Source organism: Trichechus manatus, unplaced genomic scaffold (genome assembly GCF_000243295.1).
Source record: "Trichechus manatus latirostris isolate Lorelei unplaced genomic scaffold, TriManLat1.0 scaffold00024, whole genome shotgun sequence".
In the NCBI taxonomy this organism is placed as follows: domain Eukaryota; kingdom Metazoa; phylum Chordata; class Mammalia; order Sirenia; family Trichechidae; genus Trichechus; species Trichechus manatus.
In genome coordinates this window covers 17,254,003-17,275,403 of record NW_004443960.1, presented here as the reverse complement: position 1 = coordinate 17,275,403, position 21,401 = coordinate 17,254,003, and the positions used below count along the sequence as shown (strand labels likewise).

Below are 21,401 nucleotides of genomic sequence, written 5' to 3'. Positions count from 1 at the left end.
TCCAGATTAATAGTGTTTCCCTGTTTTCTGAATCCACAAGAGAGAAGCAAAGGTCTCGGCTTACCCTGCAGAAAGCTGAGACCACATTGCTTTCTTCATACAGAGGAGTTGCCGATAAAAAAGTTATCATCAAAAAAACTTTTCACCTTTATGTCCAGGCCCTGGACAGAGGCTGGAGTAAGAGTGAGTTTGGGTAGAACTGGGTGGAGAAACGTGGCTTTCAGCCTATGTGGCATTCAGCCTACCCGCTGAGGGAAGAATCATGTCACCTTATCAATAGATTCTAAATCAACAGCTCATACAAGCATGTAAATGTCTACAAAGAATGAGGTGCTCATCATATTATTAAAAATAAATGAATAAGTAAGTAAACAGAGGGCCACATACAGGTCAGTGATGACAGTGCCTCAATATTTAATATTGGTGGTTAATTTATTTATAATTACTTATACTTGGCAAGGTCTAAAATAAAAACTTGTACATAAATTAAATTAAGACTATGACCTAAATTTATACTCATTGACATGGAAAGATGCTAAGGCATAGTGATAAGATTAGATAAACGCACACTCCACAGCGCTTCTGCAGTGGGACCATATTTTTGTTTTTAAAAATTATATAGCATGCACACATACAGCAGTATGTGTGTCTAGGCATAGAAAAAAATCTGGAAGGATATATACTCAACAATTAAAATATCTACAGTAGATAGGATTTCAAATGGCCCTCAGTTTCTGTGTCTTATTTCTAGAACTTTTCTCATAGGAGAAGGCTGTAAAGGGCCTAGTGAACCAAATGAACAGGACTGTAGGCCAAGGTGAAATCTTACTTAATTTAGAATGAAGCAATATCCCAGGCGACAACATGCAGACTTGGAACAATGCATACTCTGAGTGTGTAAGGGACCTGTACTTCCTGCTAGGCCCAGAATCGGGCTCTGGTTATAGCATCAGGTACTTATTACACAAGACCAACAAACTGATGGATATTTGTTGTTGCCGTTGTTAGCTGCCCCCATGCACGATGGAATGAAATGGTCCTGTGCCATCCCCATGATGGGTTGTGGATCAGACCAATGTCATCCACAGGGTTTTCTGTTCAGCATCATAGCAACATGCAAAGCCTCCAATGACAGACGGGCAGGGACTGCACTTGAGGGGCACTGGTGGGCATGACAGGTGAGAACGCTACCACTGAACCACCACTTCCCCCGACAATTATTTACCTCCTCAGAAACTCCACAAGAAGAGAATCAACCAAAGAGAACATGAAATCCATCAGAAGGAGCCGGTAGATTTCCTGGCCAATGAGGGTTTCCCAACACTGGAGGGCAAACAAGAGTAAGGATTCAGGATGCAGGATGTGGATGTTACCTCAGCCCCTTCCCATCAGCACATGGCTGGCGGCTCAGTTTGACCAAGTCCTTTTTGCACCCAGAAAAGAAGACCCACTCTCAGCAAAAATGCACCATTAGGCCGAGCTCATTTTCAAGGGCATTCACTCCCTTTCTGTGCCCCTTTCTCCCCTATTAAGGCTTGTCCTCTGCATGTACCAAAACTTCCCTCTCACCATCTCTCAAAAGTTTTCATCGCTGTCCTAGCTCCTCTGGATCCCATTTCTCAGGCAGGGCTAATCAGTTTCTTCCAAAGAACAGAAGGCGTCTATGGTTAACAACACCTCCACTCTTTTTGCTTATCAATCTTAGGAAAAATCAATTCATAGCTGTCGGATTAAGGAAGTGGCCTAGAGAATTAAGGATTAAAAACCAATTCATATATGTTGGATTAAGGAACTTGGCCTAATGGTGCATTTTTGCCGATAATGGGTCTTCTTTTCTGGGTACACAAGCAGGGTGCCTCGGCTTGCACAAACTGCACATCTGCATTAGTCAGTTCATGAAACTAGTTGTCAGTTACCTTTGCAGGCAGTCGTCACCATAAGCTGACGGACCAACAGCAGGGACAGATTATCTAACAGGTGCAAGGTAAGCACGGTGCTTCCCTTGCTTACCAGATCATCCGTGGTGAACAAATTCACATTTTTTCACCACATCAAAGATTCTGCTCCTACGTATGGTCGGCATCTGTCTCTCTCCCAACCCCACAGCACCTTCCTACAGAATCAAAGCCTCTTTTCAAATTTACAATCTCTGACGGGGCAGATGACCCAATAAGCCAGGTAAGCATGGGCTTACTTTTGCTTACTTACTAATCTGTATGTGCAATTGTTCACTACAGATTAGTAAGTAAGCACAAGTAAGCCCATGCTTACCTGGCTTATTGGATAACATACCCCTGACCAGCAGCTTTTTGATTCAGCTGAAGGAGGAGAGGGAAGTTTTGGGTGCACAGCACAAAGATAATGGATGGATGGATGGATGGATGGATGGATGGATGGATGGATGGATGGATGGACGGACAGATGAACAGGTAGATGCATGGAAGAATAACATGGGGTCTGCTCTCACCAGCCCAACTTGGAGGACTGGTTTTGAACCTAAGAAGGGAAGGTGAGGGTGCCATGTCATATAAGATGGTTTGAGTCTGGACACAAGTAGTGCTATTTTGGGGCCCAGGGGACAAAGGGTGACAGAGGTTAGGGGGAGGCTCCTATTTCCCTGACTCCATTTTGAGCCACAAGGCATCCCTGGTACCCTGAGGATCCAAAATGGCCAACAGCTAAGGATGACTGGGGGTGTGGAGTCCCATTTTCATGAGGACCCCATTAGCAGGGGAAGAGCATCCTAATAAGAAGACCAGAGAGACTGGCCTGTTCCTGAATCTACATGGTACATCACTCAGGGGTTCCCAGACATAACTGAGGAAGACTCTCTAGGGTAGAGAAAGAGTGAGAAGCTGTCCTCAACTAGCGAGGGCCGGAAATTATCAGAGTTAGGACATAATTGTCACTGCCAGCACTAATAGGTTTGCGGACTGGTGAAGCCCGGGGCATATAGGTTCCAGAGAAAATGGAACATCAAGGATCAAAAAAGATCCCTTCCCAAACCCCAAGGCTTGTTGGACAGATTAGTATCAAAATTACTACCATCCGCTGGGTGCCTGCCATATGCCTGCACTGTACTTACACTGTATATGATGTTGTTTATCCCCATTTTACAGATGAGAAAACTGAAACTAAAAGAGATTAGATGATCTGTAGATGACATAGCTAGTCTTCAAATCAAGTCTGCCTGTCTCTAGAATGTGTGCTTTTTCTGGGGGCGGGGTGGGGCTCTCCTCCCCTGCATGTTGCCTTCCAGATTAGCTTCTGTTCTCTTCCCATAAAGGATTCAATGCCAAATAGGAGGCATGATGGCTCTTGAGACACTCACTTCCTCCCTGGTGCTAATAGGCTAAGAAACCAGATGTAAGACAGAACAAAATGGAAATCTCACCTCCTTACCAGACAGGGCCACAATGTTGAGCCAATAGTAACAGAGAATTCCAATGATGGATATTTTCAGAAAGATGTTTCTAAATAACAGAAGAGAAAACAACTATCATTACCCCTGTAGCAGTCATTAGAGCTGTTTGGCCGTACTTCCTTTTGGGCCCATGGTAGGACTGCAAGTCTTGCCACCCTATGGTTGGATGGGCCATGTCACTAGTGCTGGTGAATAAGTTGTGAGCAGAAGTGAGGTGTGTCACTCCATGTCACTTCTAGGCTGGAGCATTTCAATGCCAGTGTGAGACCCTCCAGCGTGCATGCTCTTCCCTCTGGAATGGTAAGCCTGGATCCCTGAGAGACTAGCATGAGCAGAAAGCCCCTGTCGATCCACAACGGACACATAGCACAAGCAAGCCACTGAGTTCCAAGCCGCTGAGATTTGAGGGGAGGGGTGTTTGTTACCACAGCATAACCTAATTTATTCTGACTGATAGCCCTCTTTTGGTGCATCTCCAAACTATCTGATTTCACTTCTCATTGTAATGACAGTAAGCATACCTAAAATTTATTGAGTGCTGACCATTTCCCGTATACACTATTAAGCACTTTACTGAATGGTCCCTCTTAAACTTTACAACTCTATCCAGGTAAAGAGGATTTTATGCTCAGTCACCTTGCTCAGTTCAATACCTGCTGGGTTTTTTGTTTGTTTTTTAAATTTTATTTGAGAATACACACAGCAAAATATACACCAATTCGACAGTTTCTGCATGTACAATTAAGTGACACTGATTACATTCTTCCAGTTGTACAAGCGTTCTCACTCTCCTTTTGAGTTGTTCCTCTCCCATTAACCTAAACTCACTGCCCTCTAAGATTCTTAGCTAATCTTTCAAGCTGCTGTTGTCAATTTGATCTTATATAGATAGATCTTGAAAGAGCACAACGCTCAAGGCAGATATTCTTTACTAGTTAAGCTAAACTACTGTTTGGTTATAAAAAGACTTCAGGGCATATTTCTGGTTTAAGGTTTAAAGATTATCTCAGGGCAGTTGTTTCAGGGATTCATCCAGCCTCCATGGCTCCAGAAAGTCTGGAGTCCTTGAGAATTTGAAATTCTGTTCTTCATTTTCTCCCCTTTGATTAGAATTTTTCTATAGTATCTTTGATCAAATTGTTCAGTAATGGTAGCTGGGCACCATCCAGTTCTTCTGGTCTCATGGCAAAGGAGGCAGTTGTTCATGGAGGCAATTAGCCAAACATTCCACTTCCTCCTCCTATTCCTGACTCTCCTTCTTCCTCTGTTGCTCCAGGTGAATAGAGACCAACCGTTGTGCCTTAGATGGTACCTTCTGGTTTTAATAGGGCCCTGGCATAGGTGTACCAAGAATCAAATGCCACTAGACCAGTGATTCCAGACCAGCAGCATCAGCATCACCTAGAAACTTGTTAGAAAAGCAGATTCTCAGACCCCATCCCAGACCTACTGAATCAGAAACTCTGGGGGTGGGCCCCAGCAAGCTGTGTTTGAACAAGCCCTCCAGGTGATTCTGATGCATACTCAAGGTTGAGAACCACTGTACTAGACTCTGACTTCCATGAAGGAAGGAAATGGATGGGTCTTTTTCAATCTGAGATCCATAACCCCTTGTTCAGTGCCTAGCCAGTAGCAGACCCTCAAAATGTACTGATTAATGCATTAGTTTACCTTTATTGAATGAAGTCCCTGGGTGGTACAGACAGTTAATTCACTCAACTGGAGGTTCAAGTCCACCCAGAGGTGACTCGAAGAAAGGCCTGTTAATCTACCTCCGAAAAAACAGCCATTGGAAACCCTATGAAGCATCTAAGATACAATTATTGGTCTCTACTCACACAGAGCAAAAGAAAAAGAAGCAAACCAAACATTCAAAGAAAAAACTAGTCTACAGGACGAACAGTCTACGTGAACCATGGTCTCATCTACCCTAAGACCAGAAGAACTAGATGGTGCCAGGCTACCACTACCTACCATTCTAATCAGGGCCACAATAGATGGACCCTGATAGGATCGAAGAAAAATGTCGAACAGAACCTCAAATTCCTAAAAAACAAACAAAAAAACCAGACCTACTGGACTGTTTGAGGCAGGAAGACTCTCCAAGACTAATGCCCTGAGGTACTCTTCAAACCTTGAACTGAAACTAACTCCTGAGGTCACCTTGTAGCTGAATAACAAATATGCTCAAAAAATAATGAATATCACCCATAAGTACCGTGCTCCTTTTAAAAATCACCTATATGAGATCAAACAGTCAACAATTACTTTAAAACAAAGAATGTAAGGGAGCAGGGAAACTAGATTAATGGAAATAGAACGACCAGAATGGAAATCATGAAAATGTTCATGCATTGTGAATAATGTAACTAATGTCACTGGACAACTTGTGTAGAAATTGTTGAATGGGAACCTAAACTGCTGCATATCCCTTCACCAAAAATGCAATATTATTTAAAAAAAAAAAAAAGCCCTATGGAGCACAGTTTTACTCTGACACACATGGGGTCGCCATGAGTCAGAGGTGACTCAACAGGAACTGGTTCTGGTACTGGTAGTGTTATAAACACCACTATAGCCAGGAACAAGCCAGGAAAAGGCTGTGAGTACAAAATTTGGGTAGTTTTGTGCTTTATTTATCAAAACCCTGGGGCTACCTCTAACACATACACTGCCTTTGTGGGAATCAATGAATTGCCAAAAGCCACCCTATCCCCCCAACTCCCGCCCCACCACACCTCTGTTTGAGTGGCTGAATATAAAAATGCACCCCTTCCCCCCAGCTGATGCAGTGGGTACCAGGGCTCACAGTCTAATGGTAACAATGGGTGGATTTCAGTACCCACACAACTCCTCAGTCAGGAACCTTTGTGCAGTGCATTGCCTGAACATCTGCACGTGTCATTCCTAGAAGAGCTAGGTTAATCCTCAGGCTGGTTGCAACTGGGAAAGGTAAGCCATTACTTTGAGCAAAAGGCAGAGGTATTCAATAGCTATAGTTTCTCAGAGCTGTTCAGACTTTATGGCTAGACTATTAATCCACACCACACATACACACTTTACTCTTGAAATTCCTGCTGGAGAAGAGAACTTTGATATTGGGCATGTAACCCTTTCTAGCTTCCCCTCACTTCGTAGAAACAACTGGTGTTTGACGGGACAGGCACACCTACCGGATCAGGAGGGCATAGACTTCATGCCGAGGCATCTCGTACCTCGCCACCAGCCCGAACACGGAATACAAGCGTGGCACAGCCAGGTTGATGCAGGACACAACAAATGGCAGTAACAGCACTGCCCCAGGATCTTTGTGCTTTTCCAGGAACTGCAGGGGACAAAGGGGGAGAATCAAGAGGCTAGCTGTGCATTGAACCCCTCTGGACCTCACTCAGAAGACTCCACCATGGGAAAACCCCAGAAGGAGCTCCTCTGGGGTGAACTATTAACCTGCCATTTATTGGAGGTCCCTCGGTGGTGCAATCAGTTTGCGCTTGGTTGCAGCGGTTAAGAGCTCGGCTGCTAACCAAAAGGTCGGCAAGTCGAATCCACCAGCCACTCCCTGGAAACCCTACAGGGCAATTCTACTCTGTTCTATAGGGTCACTGAGTCAGAATCGACTTAAGGGCAACAGGTTTGGTTTTTTGGGTTTGGAGCCCTGGTGTCATAGTGATTAAGAGCTCAGGCTGCTAACCAACAGGTTGGCAGTTTGAATCCACCAGCTGCTCCTTGGAAACCCTATGGGACAGTTCTACTCTGTCCTATAGGGTCGCTTTGAGTTGGAATAGACTCGATGGCAATGGGCTTTTTTTAAACCCTAAAGGTTGGTGATTCGAACCCACCCAGTGGTGCTGCAGGAGAAAGGCCTCGTGTATTGAGCACTTACCCTGTACTACTCACTACCCACATGATCGCATTTAATCCTGACCACAGCCCGCAAGGTATGTGCTATTGTTGTTGTATGCAGTCAAGTTGATTCCAGCTCATAGCGAGCCTACAGGACAGAGCAGAACTGCCCCATGGGGTTTCCAAGGCTGTAATCTTCATGGGAGCAGACTGCCACATCTTTCTCCTGCAGAGTGGCTGGTGGGTTTGAATAGCAGACGTTTTGGTTAACAGCCAAGGCCTTAACCAATGAGCCACCAGGGCTCCTTTCAGGTGCTAACAGACTTCACTTAACTGATGAGCAAACTGAGGATCAGAGAGGCAAAACGGCTTGCTCGGGGTCACCCAGCAAGGGAGTGGCACAGCTGAACCCAGGTCAAACAGTCATTCTGTGACTTGACTTTCCTCACCACGAGGTCTGGGACACTGAGCAGGGGCTTCCTGGCTGTTGAAGCAAAAGCTTGAGTCCACCAAAGCTACAGCACAAGGGTATCCATAACCTTGGAAGTTCTCCTCCTCTCTCCTGTACGGCCTTGTTCATTGCCACCTGGCTTCGCTCATTCTTGAGTGCCAAAGAGGGGGCAGGCAGGCCTCTGCCAGCCCACATGCCCCTTTGTGTGAGGCAGAAAGGGGTGCTTCTTCCTCCAGGTGGGTGCAGCACCTGGCATACAGCTGGGAGTGGAGCCTCGGCTAGAAGTCCTGGTGCAACATCCTGTGCGCCTTGGGGAAAGGGAGTCCCAGTGGGTTGTCTCCCATCCCATCAGCCTGACTCTGCTCCATCTACCTCTGGGTAGTTTTGAAAGCACCATTGTCACTCTGGATTGTGTCTTTGGAGCCAGAGTAACCTGGGTTCAAATACTGTCCTCCCCCGCCCCACATACACACTTACAAGCTACAAGGCCTGGAGCCAGATGCTTAGCTTCTCTGAGCCTCCTTTCCCCATCTGCACAATGGGGAGATTATCACATAACCCACAGGGACCATGCAAGAATGAAATGAGATCAAGTAAGGCAGGGGTCTGTGCCCAGGGCTGCCAAACGATACAAATGGAGGCACCGTTTACATTAAATTGTAGACACTAAGTGAATGGTGACCCCTGGTGTTGTGCAAAAGGTTGGCCTTGCCTGGCATAGAGCAGATGCTTAAAAAAGGGAAATTATTCCAGTTCTCAGGAGCCCTGGTGGTGCCGTGGTTAAGTACTCGGCTGCTAACCAAAAGGTTTGAAACCCACCGGTGGCTTTGTAGGAGAAAGATATGGCAGTCTGCTTCCATAAAGATTACAGCTTTGGAAACTCTATGGGGGCAGTTCTACTCTGTCCTATAGGGTCACTGTGAGTCAAAAGTGACTTGGCGGCCAATGGGTTTGGTTTGGTTTATTCTACTTCTACCTGCTCTCCTCCTTAGCTGACCCCCTTCACTTCAGGTGGGCGTGGAGGAAACCTTCAGGGTGAAGAAGAACTCAGAAGTTTCTTTGTTCCTACCTACAGCTGCCTTGTCCCACTTCTACCAAGACAGGCGACGCCAGGTCCCTGAGGACTATGACTCGACCTCCCCTCCAGGGCAGATCTTAATATGGTTAATTGCAGTCCTCTAGATTTGTACAATCCCACACCCATTTTCTGGCTGGCTTCTCATTCCTTTATTCATTCATTTGGTTGACTACCTACCATGTATCAGTTATTGATATGTAGATAGAGCCCTGGTGGCGTAGTGGTTAAGTGTTCAGCTGCTAACCAAAACGTCAGTAGTTCGAATCCACCAGCTGCTCCTTGGAAACCCTATGGGGCAGTTCTACTCTGTCCTATAGGGTCACTATGAGTCAGAATCAACTTGATGGCAACAGGTTTGTGTCTGTGTTTTTTTCTGACAAGTAGATAGGCATTTTCAGTACTGTGTGTGATAAGTGTACAGGGGAAGCCTGCAGGGTCAGGAGCACCCAATTCAGCCTAGGGAGGGTAGTGATAGCAAGAGAAGGATTCCTGAAGGAGGTGACTTCCATGCTGAGGTCTAGAGGAGGAGGAGGAGTTTGCCAGATGCAGGGAAGTAGCTGGAGAATGAACTGCATGTTTCCCATCTAGAGATGAGGAAAGGCATGCAGTCAGGCAATGTAGTGTTGCAGGTGTGGGGTACAGGTGGTTGTGGGGTGTTGAGGCTAGACAAATGGGCAGGGGTCAGATCATAAAAGATCTGTCAGTCATGCCATGGAGGACAGATTTTATTTTGAGGGTAGTAGAAAGTCATTTGGAGTCCCTGGGTTGCGTATATGGTTAAGCGCTTGGCTCCTAACTGAAAGGTTGTAGGTTCAAATCCACTCAAAGGCACCTCAGAAGAAAGGCCTGGCGATCTAATTCCCAAAGACCACAGCTACTGAAAATCCTACAGAGCATAGTTCTACTCTGACACACTCGGGGTCACCATGAGTCAGAATCGACTCAATGGCATCTAGTTTGGTTTGTTGGTAGGAAGCCATTAAAGAAAGTGACATGCTCAGACTGACCTGCACCATAGTTCTAGAAGTAGGCAAACTGTGGATACAATTAGCTCTATTTTGCAGAGGAAAAAAAGCTGAAACCTACAGAAAAAATAGTACTTTGCCCAGGCCACCCAGCTAATTAGTCTCAGAGCCTAAGTCATTAAATACACACACACACAAATTAACATTTCTTCAGTCATAAAGAGAACTGAAGTCCTGCTGCATGTCACAACATGGATAAACCTCGAAAACATCATGCTGAGCGAAATAAGTCAGTAGCAAAATGACAAATACTGTACGCTCTCACTTATATGAAATAAGCAAATATATAGAAACCAAAGATTGTTAGTGGTTACTTGGGGTAGGAGAAAGGAGGAAAGGGGGAGTTTTTGCTTAGGGTGCATTACTGAGTTAATGGCAGTGTAATGATTTGGAAAAGGATAGTGACAATGGTTGCATGACATGAAGCATGTAATCAATGTCACTGAATTATACACAAAGAATGTTTCGTTGTGTATATTTTCACAATAAAATAAAATTTTTAAAAAGTAACATTCTTTATCATCCACGGAGCCAGGTAATGGGTGGACCCTCCAACTCATCTCTAATCCCAACCACATGCCTACAAAGCCAGGAATTGTCATTCCCATTTGACAGATAAGGAATCCAAATCTCAGAAAGATTGAATAACTTGCCTAAGTCCAACCATTTACAGTATTTATTGAGCATCTACTTTGTGCTAGGTGCTGGGTAAGGACTTAAACCAAAAACGCTTTGCCACAGTGTTGATTCCAACTCATAGAGACCCTGTAAGACAGAGTAGAACTGCTCCACAGGGTCTCCAAGGAGCCACTGGTGGATTCAAACTACCGACCTTTTGGTTAGCAGCTGAGCTCTTAACCACTGCGCCACCAGGGTTCTGGGTAAGGCCTTAGGGATATAATAACAGAAGAAGAAACCAGAACGTCATCCCAGGTCTTTGGTCAAAGTTCCCATTCTCCCTACTCGCCCAGAACTTCTGACTGCAGTGCGCACACACACATCCCCTGATGATCTGGTTACAATGCCTATTCTGAGTCTGTGGGCAGGACCTGAGATTCTGCATTTTTTAACAAGCTTCTAGGTGGCAATGATACCACTGGCCACGGACCCCACTTAAGTAGCAGCCTCTGCACCACTCTCCCCCTCCTCCAGCATCCCATCCCTTCACCTAGTTCTCGTTGTTCTGGACCCTGGTGCTCCAGCCTCTCTGGAGTTACCTCTGAGTTGTACACAGCCAGGTAGTAAACAGCTGCACAGCAGGCGACAGCCACGCCAGTAGAGACAACCCAGGCCACCGCGTGGGCAGACAAGTGGGTCAGCCACTGATTTAGCGTCAACTTGACATTCTCCTGTCGGATTTCTGACAGGTTTTCCTACAAACACAAGGAAGTGAAGTTGATCAAGACATCCCTCTCCACTGTTAGCCAAGATCTCAAGGTGAACCTCACTACACCCAGAGACACCAACCCACCCCAGATCCACAGGCAAGAGAGAGGGGAAAAGTTGATAATGGGCATGTATTATGGGAGACACTTGGGAAAACCTCAAAAGGGGCCAAGAACCCCCACTGCCACATCAAATGTTCTTTCCATCTTAGATGGACAGGTGGAACTAATATATTGGGACCATGCTCTCAAGGAAGGTAGGCTGAGCTTATGAAGCTCTTCGTTGAAGAACAGGGTGGGTATCTTCACCAAGGAAGAAGTTAACATCTGCAACCCTCTTTTCAAAGTCGCTTTGTTTAGAAATGCTTTTTGCACTTTCTTTTTCATGAATTTTTTTTTTTTTTTTCTGTAGACCAGAGTTTCTCAATCTTGGAACTACTGACATCTTGGTTCAGATAATTCTTTGGAAGCAAAGGGGTTGTCCTGTGCGTTGTAGGATGTTTAGCAGCATCCCTGGGATCTACTCACTAGATGCCAGTAGCACCCCTCCCAACTGTGACAACCAAAAAAGTCTACGAACATTGCCAAATGTCCCCTAGGGAGGCAAAGCTGCCCCCAGTTGAAAACCACTGCCCTAGGATAAAATTTTAAACCTTAAACTAAGCGGTAAAAACGTATGCACATTTAAAATTTTGATGAAATTGCTAAACTGAAATTGCAGGGTTGAACTGATTACAAAGCCACCAATCCCATATAACAATGTCCATTTCCCCACATCATCACTAGCACTGCACATTATGAATATTTTTAACTTTTTGTCAAACTTATAGGCAATAAAAAATCATTCATTATTATTTCAAGAAAAGTTCAACATCTACTGGAGGAGGAAGGTGGGTTGAGTGGGCCTGCCTTACCCTTATCTCAGTACTGAGGTTCTTCTGTTTCAGCTTCACAGCTTTTTCATGAGTGACAGTGAAGTCCCAGCAAAAGATAAGTTTAGCAGTCCCACTGGAGTAAATGTGGGGGTTAATGAAGTTGCTGCGGAAATACCTGGCCATGCTAGGGAAAGCAGAAACCAAATACCCAAGGGTTATTACAACAGGAGCTGGGAGCGTAACTTCATTAAAACAAAGCGAAACCCTATCATTCACAATGAAAGGCAACATCAAAGAGTTACTCCAAACTCTTCCTTGTGATAATAAGCACAACAATGAGATAGCCTGGCTTGCAATCCGAGCCTTGCCAGCTGGAGGATCTTTGCGATATTAACTGTTGTGAACCTCATTTTCCACATCTGTGTAACTTGGATAGGGAGTCTCTAGGTGGTGCAAACAGTTAAGATGCTCAGCTTCTAACTGGAAGGAGGTTTGAGTCCCCGCAGAGGTGCCACAGAAGAGAGGCCTGGCAATCTACTTCCAAAAAATCAGCCACTGAAAACCTTATGGAGCACAGTTCTACTCTGACACACATGGGTCACCATGAGTTGGAGTCGACTCGATGGCAAGTGGTAGCTGGTTATAACGAGGATAATAACAGTACCCACTCACAGAATTACTGACAGCCAATGAATAAATACACTGTAATGGATTCAACTGTGTCCACCAAAGAGATATGTTAAAGTCCTAGCCCCTGTACCTGTGGATGTAACACTGATGGAGGAGATAGGTCTTTCTTTGAAGATACTATCAGTGAAGTTAACGAGATCAATCTGTATGCTGAGCAAATAATCTGAAAAGCTGGACTATATGAAGAAGAACTAGGCATCAGGACTGGAGGAAGACTCATTAACAACCTGTGATAAGCAGCTGACACAACCTTGCTTGGTTAAAGTGAAGAGGACTTGAAGCACTTACTTATGAAAATCAAAGACTACAGCCTTTAGTACGGATTACACCTCAAAATAAAAAAAAAACAAAAATCCTCACAACTGGACCAATAAGCAACAGCATGATAAACAGAGAAAACATTGAAGTTGTCAAGGATTTCATTTTACTTGGATCCACAATCAACCCCCATGGAAGCAGCCGTCAAGAAATCAAACGACATGTTGCACTGGGCAAATCTGCTGCAAAAGATCTCTTTAAAGTGTTAAAAAGGAAAGCTGTCACTTTGAGAACTAAGGCGTGCCTGATCCAAGCCATGGCATTTTCAATCGCCTCATATGCCTGTGAAAGCTGCCCAATGAATAAGGAAAACGGAAGGAGAATTGACGTCTTTGAATCATGGTGTTGGCAAAGAATATCGAACATACATACCATGGACTGCTTGCTAGAAGAACGAACAAACTTGTCATGAAAGAAATACAGATAGAATGTTCCTTAAAAGCAAGGATGGCAAGACTTTGTCTCACGTACTTTGGACGTGTTTTCAGGAGGGACTAGTCCCTGGAGAAGGACATCATCCTTGATAAAGTAGAGGGTCAGCAAAAAAGAGGAAGACCCTCAACGGGATGGACTGACACAGTGGCTGCAACAATGGGCTCAAATACAGCAATGATTGCGAGGATGGCGCAGGACCGGGCAGTGTTTCGTTCTATTGAACACAGGGTCACTATGAGTCGGAACGGACTTGACGGCACCTAACAACAACACCTCTTTCACAATTGTCCATCCACATCCTTTTGTCCGTATAACTACCTGGTTCATTACATCCTTATTTGCAGACTGACCAATTTCTTTAAAAGTGCATAAAACCGCTCTTCCTCTTCCTGAACTTGTATTCTATGTTACAGAACAAGAAAGGATCAGACAGCAATATGAAAGTCGAAACTGCACTGAACTGTTTTCTAGGCAATTTTCAAGTCTCCTGAATCTTGCCTAAATCTAAAAAGAGCCTTAGACTCCAAAAATGCCAACCCTCTGTACCTGTACAGCAAACTGAAAAAGCAGACGACCAAGCACGCTCCGACTGTGAAGATGTAGGCCAGCTGCATGTTGTAGGACGCCCTGACGTTCTCATACTGGATTGTAGAATTGGTGTAAAAGCCATAGTACATCACTGTGTCCCGAAAATAACCCTGAAATGGACAATAAACCCTCGGTCAGGCGGCCTCTTGAGACACAGATGAATGAGTATGGTCTGCAGAGCTAACCTCCTCTGTCTGCCGGAAGCATGGGCCAGTTTAGTCCATTTTGTTTGCCAGGGAAGGAGCACCTGAGGCCACTAAGAAGCTGGACATTGTATCACTAAGCGCTCAGAGATGAAAAGGGATCCCCGATCAACAAAACTTTACAACGGAAGGTCAGGCTGTCATCACCTGAACCTAGTGACCAACTGAACTCGAAGTGGGACAATCAGCCATTAAGGGCCTCTGTCACCTATTAAAATGTCCCTGGTGGCACCAGTGGTTTGCGATCGGCTACCAATAAAAAGGTTGGTAGTCTGAACCCATTCAGTGGTGCCACGGAAGAAAGGCCTGCTGAGCTGCTTCCATAAAGATTATGGCCCAGAATACCCTATGGAGCCTAGTTCTACTCCGTAACACATGGGGCCACCATGAGTTGGAATCGACTCCATGGCAATGGGTTTGGTTTTTTAGTGTGGTCACCTACTAAGTATTATGGTAAAAAATGTTCGTATGATTCCGCCATAAAGAGAAATGAAATTCTGATACGTGCTACAACGTGGATGAACCCTGAAAACATTATGGTGAGCAAAACAGGTCAGGCATAAAAGGACCAATGTTGTATGATCCCACTTACGGGAAATAGTTAGAAGGGGCAAATGTTTATTAGTGGTTACCAAAGTGTATTAATGGTTACAGGGATGGGGGGGTGGTGGGAGGGAAAAACGGGAAGGTATTACTGAGTTTCTTTTAAGGGTGATGAAAGAAACTGGAAAGATTGTGGTGATGGCTGCACAACACAGGGAACATAATTGACGTCACTGAATCGTACCGGTAAAAATGATTGCCATAGAAAATGTTTTGTTATATATATTTCACCACAATAAAAAAAACTTTTTAATATAAAGTATCAAACAAATCAAGCCTTTAGATCTAAATTGCAATTTACATGAAATAAGGGGCTAGAGGAAATTAAGGGAGACTACGAGGAAACAGACAATTCCAGCAGGTAGGATGCTGGAATCTGTGGGACATCTGGCCCGGTTTCTACAACAAGTCAATGTCAAGTAAAAAGGCAAGTGGGGCTGGAAGGATTGTTCTAGATTAATAAAAACAAAAGAAAAAAAAACAACCAAATGCCACAAGTAGTCTTTGACTGGATCCTGGTCTGAAAAAGCAAGCTATTAAAGACATTTTGGGGACAACTGGGAAAATGTGAACATTGTCTGGATTTTAGATGATATTAGGGAATTATTTTTTTTATTTTGTTATAGGTGGTAACAGCATTATAACTTAGAAATGCGTCCGTTTTTTAGAGATGCATGTTGCAGACTTTAGGAATAAAGTGTCCTGATGTCTATAATTTATTTTAAAATGCTTCCAAAAATAAAACAAATATCGAAAAATGTTAACAATTTTAAGTCTATATAGTGGATATATGGGTGTCTATTATACTACTATTTTTGTATGTTTAAAACTTTTCATAATGAAATGTTTCCTATATATAACTTTACATAGTAATGACAAAAAACGAAAGAGAAATTTACACAGTATTTCCATTTTAAGGCATCCAACGCAAGGAAATTTTTTTAATGAAGGAGAAAGAAAGATAAATGAAAGACCTTACTACATTCTACGGCAGGGGTCAGCAAACATTTTCTGTAAAGGGCCAGAATATAAATATTTTTTTGCTTTGCAGGCCATATGGTCGCTGTAGCAACTGCTCAACTGTGCACCTGCAGCATGCGAACAGCATGGACAAGATGTAAATGAATGCGTGTGGCTGTGTTCCAATAAAACTTTATTTATGGACACCGATATTTCAGTTTCTTATAATTCTGACGTTTCACAGAATGTTATTCTTTGGATTTTTTTTCAACCACTTAAAAATGTGAAAACCATTCTTTGTTCACAAGCTGTACAAAGACAGATGGCAGGCTAAATTTGGCCCTTGGGCTGTAGTTTGCCAATCCCTGCTTTATAGAAACTCAGTGGCAGCAATCCCTTCGAGAATATAAGCTCACAAGGCAGGGCCTATATGCTTCCATAGGGAGTTGGGTGAATAAATTATGGCTGCTGTTAAAACAAGCAGTGTGGAGAGATACATAGTGAAACAAACAAACAAAAAGTTGCAAAAACAAGTATAATCCTATCTTCTTTTTATTTGTTTAAAAGAATGATTATCTATTTATTTATATATCTAGGTTTGTATAGAAGGCAAAACAGTCTGTAGGGATATACCGTGAACTGGGCAGTTAGACAAGGGATGAAGAGTAAAATGAACTTTCCATTTTTTAGTTTGTTCCCTTCTATATATTAAAATATTTTCAAAAGGAGCATTGTATTTTATAGACATAAAAATATGAAAGAAAAAGTATATCCATGAATACTGACATGGGAAGATGTCCACCATATGTTGTTAAGTTAAAAAAAAAAAAAGCACACTGCAGACAGTATATAATAAATAATTCAGCTCTTGTAAAAAAAAATGGGTGTATATATACTTATAAATGAGTCCACATGTATGCAGAAAAGAGAAGTATAGACAATAAAATCTCAAACTTATAATGGTGGTTACCTCTGGAGATAGAAATTCCACTATGTTGTGCATATGTTACTTTGGGGAAAAATTTTTGCTTTTAAAACACCAACTTTCCCCACTGTCAACCCCCAGGCAGTAAGGCAGTCTGGACAGGGTGAGTAGCCAGGCATGTCCCTTGGCTTCTAGGCTGCTGAATCCAGGTTAGATGTTTGTGCACAAAGGAAATGAAGAACTTACCCCCCCAGTTAAAAATTCCAATCCAGTGAAGCGGAGGGTGTTCTCTTCAGCCATGGTAAGCTGAGGGATTATGATGAAGCTGAAGTTCACAACGAACAAGAAAACGTTGAACTTCAAAAGCCATTTCAGAAAGTTAAAATAGGAGAGAACACTGGTTCCAAATCTGCCTCCAATGACCTTGAGGGTCTTCTGCCACAGGCTGATGGAGTTGAGGAGTTCTGACAGGCTGCTCCTGGATCTCCGGTAACCCTGGAGTTGGGATGCAAAACGGGTGGCTTTATAGTCACTCAACAAGTACCTACTGAACAGGTACCATAACAGCAAGAACGGCCACCATTTCTCGGGCACCATGCTAAGCGACTTTACAAATGTTATCTCTTTTAACCCTCACGACCACCCTCTAAGATGAGTGTTATTATTATCTTCCCAGGATTGCTGTTGAAGAAGGTGAAGCTCACCCTGGCTAAGTTGCCCAGCTAACTCAGCAACCTCTTAGACCTTGCCCATACCAACCTCCTTTCCCCACACCTGCTCTGATCCAATTTCTATGGCTCTGGGCAGTGAAATAGCCCCGGATTTTTGTTCCTCTTCCCTGTTAGTGTCCCCTTTCATCCCCACTCTCCTGCTTCTCTGTTTTCATCCCCTTGCACTAACCAGCTTGCCAAGTACAATAAAGGCTGACTTACCAGTGAAATGGAGTTCAGACACTGAGCACAGCAATTGAGCTTAAGGACATGATGAGACTGTTTACTTTTCTCATTGTCAATGATTTTCCTGTGGGGAACAGCAGAAGAAAGTGAGACCAGAAGAACTAGATGCTGCCCAGCTACCACTACTGAATTGACCATTCTAATCAGGGCCACAACAGACAGACCCTGATAGAATGGGAGAAAAATGTGGAGCAGAACCTCAGATTTCTCAAAAAAAAAAAAAAAAACCAGACCAACTGGACTGGTTGAGACTAAAGAACTCGAGACTATTGCTAGTTTGAACAGAAACTAGCCCCTGAGGTCACCCTGTAGCTAAATAACTGGCTCAAAAAATATCACACGTTAAGTACTGTACTCCTTTAAAAAAATCACCTCTATGAGACAAATGGTCAACAACTGCTTTAAAACAAAGATAAGAATGTAAGGGGGCAGGGAAACTAGATTAACGGAAACAGAACAACCAGAATAGAAATGAGAATGTTCATACACTGTGAAGAATGTAACCAACGTTACTGTACAACTTGTGTAGAAATTGTGGAATGGAAACCTAACCTCCATGCAAACCTTCACTGAAAACACAATAAAAAAAAAATTTTTTTTTTTTAAAAGGAAGGGAGCAGGGCTCCCTCCCCATCTCTCTCTCTTTTTCTCATCTGTTTTTGTCTCTTCCTCCCTGTGTGTCTGTCTGTCTCTTCTTCCATCTCTCCCTGACTCTCTTTCTGTGCCTCTGGTTCTTTCTCCTCATTTCTCACCAACTCTCTATGTCCTTGTCTTCCTCTTCCTCTTTCTCTCTCTCTGGTCTGTCTTTGTCTCTTTCTCTATGTCTCTGTCTCTCCTGGATTTTCTCTTTCTGTGTCTCTCTCCATCTCTCTCTTCTCTCTCCCTGCACCCCCCACCCATAGGAAAAAAACTTTCCTGGGAGCCTATCAGCAAACTTTCCTTTATGTTTCATTGGTCTAAACTGGACACAAAAATTTTAAGAAATAAAATCAAGTAAAAAATAATTACTAAGTGCCTATGACAGATGTGCTAGGCACAGTCCCAGGCAGTGGGCAAGAGAGCCTGGTTTTCCTGCCTCGTGGAGCTGACATCCTAGTTGGAAGAGAAAGACGATATGCAATAAACAATACAGGTAGTACCCAACTTACAATGTATTCAAATTACAATGAACCGCACTTATGACTATCTCTTTTTTTTTTTTTTTGGTACATCTTACCATTTAGTAATATGCACTACATACAACATCGTAGCAGATAATTTGCTGATGTTATGACTCTCAGATGTTCACTCACAGATGTTCAATGTCATGATTTACTGTTCAAAACACTGCCATATAGCAGGCTGTGGCCTGGTCTACAATGAAGTCTGTGTCTGTGTAGGAAGTAGATAGGCAGATTTGGGAAGCAGTGAGATGCTACCGCAAAATATATGGTAAAAAAAAAAGAGAAGGGCCATACAGACAGCTCTCACTAATTTTCTGACCGGAAATGCGATTCTCATTCCCAGGAATGATCCAGATGATCCAAAACCTTCCACAAGTGGAGTTATTACTGCAGCTGACAAAATGCCAACATTGTTCAACTCCTCTTCATCGTAGGCGTATATTTTTACGATTTGTGTATTTTTTTTGTATTAAAATATATCTGTAAGTTTATATGTAATGTTTCCAACCCTGATAATAAAACTTGATAATAAAAGGCAATAATAATGAAAACTAAAAAGAAAAAGAGGTATTCAACTTACGTCAGAACCGACTTAATAACAACGAAGTAGGAACGGAACCCTGTCGTAAGTCGGGGACTACCTCTAAATATAATCATAAACGGATAAACTACATAGCATATTAGAATGTGATTTGTGCTACGGGAAAGAAAAAACAGATCAGGGTAAGAAGATGGGAAACGCAGGGTAGGGACCGTGTTACAATCTTAAAGAAAAAAGTTGCCATCAAGTTGATTCCAATTCGTGGAGACCCCACGTGTTTCAGAGTAGAATTGTGCTCCATAGGATTTTCAATGGCTGTGACCTTTGAGAAGGAGATCACCAGGGATTTTCTTCTGACGTGCCTCTGGGTGAATCCAAACCACCAACCCTTATAGTTGCTTAACAGCTGAGCTCTTAACCGTATGCACTACTCAGGAACTCTGTTACAGTCTTGAAGGAGGTGAAGGATTAGTTACGGATAACGGAATGTTCTAGTGGGCAAACAGCAGGGAGGCCAGCGTAACTAGAATGGAATGAACAAGAAGGAGGAAGAACAGTAACTTTGGGACGGGGGTGGGAGAAGTGCAGATCCTGTAAGGCAGTGATTCTCAATGGGGATAAAGTTGCCCCCCAGGGGATATCTGGTTGTCACAACTTTGGGAACACTACTGGCATCTCGTGGGTAGAGGCCAGGCAAGCTGCTAAACAGCCTACAATGCACAGGAAGAGCCCCTCACAACAGAAAATTATCTGTCCCCAGATGTCAATGGTGCTGAGGTAAGGTCTTGTATAATGGTCTTATATCTTTATAATGTTTCAGTGGAGCTTCCAGATTAGGACAGACTAAGAAGAAAGGTCTGGGAATTTATTTCCGAAAATCAGTCAGTGGAAACCCTATGGATGACAATGCTCCGATCCACAACCCGTCGTGGGGATGGCACAGGACCAGGTAGCATGTTGTAGATGGGTTCACCATGAGTTGGGGGCCAACGTCACAGCAGCTAACAACAAGAAGACTGGGGTTATGGGTTTCAAGAGAGAATATCACAGAGAGGTAGGGCCCTTCTCATCACGTGCCTTATGTATAGTGAAGCTAACCTTGATTGCCTGGCTGAGGTACTGTTAGCCAGGTTTCTCCTTTGTAAAGTTACCTCTCCCACCCTCCCTTCCACATCCTACTCTTGGGAAGCACCTCACTAAACACAGCCCACATCCAAGGCCAGGGTGTGGGAAGTACTGATGTGAGTTATTTGGAATTCTTCTGTTAAGAAATATTTGTCCTTTCTCCCACATTTATGTATCTTTTTGAGATATGACAAAAGTAGAAGAAGACTGAGGTTCTCCCGAAATCTGGCAAAGAAGGAAAGCCTCTGGTCCATACCTGAGTTTCCTTTTCTCTTCCATGGTCCTCGGCTGGTTCCTGATGGCTTTATTTCTGTCTCTTGGGCTCAGGGGTATCAAAGATGCAATTAGCTTTTGTCCTGTGAAAGAAAACAAAATAAACGGAGTTTTGTTTTGTTTTGTTTCCTTAACAGAATAATAACATTTTAAAATATGGCTCACGTTTTTAAAAGAGCGCAAGAAAACGATATGGCGTCTGGGATTCCAAAGATCACAAATACAAACACGAAGACAAGCCATCTTTGTGAAATCTCAAAGCCAAAGCGAATGATAATGTTTGTACTCAATTCCGAGGTTTTTTGTTTGTTTTCCGGTTTCCTCCGACAAAATAAGCATTTAGCAAAGACAACAAGTTTAGCTCTCCGCTTTCATTTCTGTATCTCCCGGCTCTCCCTTCTGCCGCCTGCACTTTAGGCCCAACGGCCTTCTTTACGTCCTTGATGACTGTCACATGCTTTTCTGAACATACTCCCTTCCTCTTCTCCGCTAACTCATTTCATATTTTGAGTCAGCGCGACAGCCACCTTGATCACTCAC

At 43.5% G+C, this 21,401-nt stretch overlaps 1 protein-coding gene across 2 annotated transcripts in view; it reads right to left on the bottom strand.

Annotated features, from left to right (window-relative positions):
* Positions 1-21,401, bottom strand: part of TMC5 (transmembrane channel like 5) — a 55,021-nt gene that overhangs the window by 19,563 nt on the left and 14,057 nt on the right. For both annotated transcript variants that reach the window (XM_004373442.2, XM_023728507.1), the window contains 9 exons: positions 20,845-20,944; positions 17,736-17,823; positions 17,050-17,298; positions 14,071-14,222; positions 12,121-12,265; positions 11,039-11,194; positions 6,598-6,749; positions 3,395-3,473; positions 1,226-1,323 (listed from right to left, as the gene is read on the bottom strand). In XM_004373442.2, coding sequence (XP_004373499.1) covers positions 1,226-1,323; positions 3,395-3,473; positions 6,598-6,749; positions 11,039-11,194; positions 12,121-12,265; positions 14,071-14,222; positions 17,050-17,298; positions 17,736-17,823; positions 20,845-20,944 — 1,219 coding nt within the window. The remainder of the gene's footprint in view (positions 1-1,225; positions 1,324-3,394; positions 3,474-6,597; positions 6,750-11,038; positions 11,195-12,120; positions 12,266-14,070; positions 14,223-17,049; positions 17,299-17,735; positions 17,824-20,844; positions 20,945-21,401) is intronic.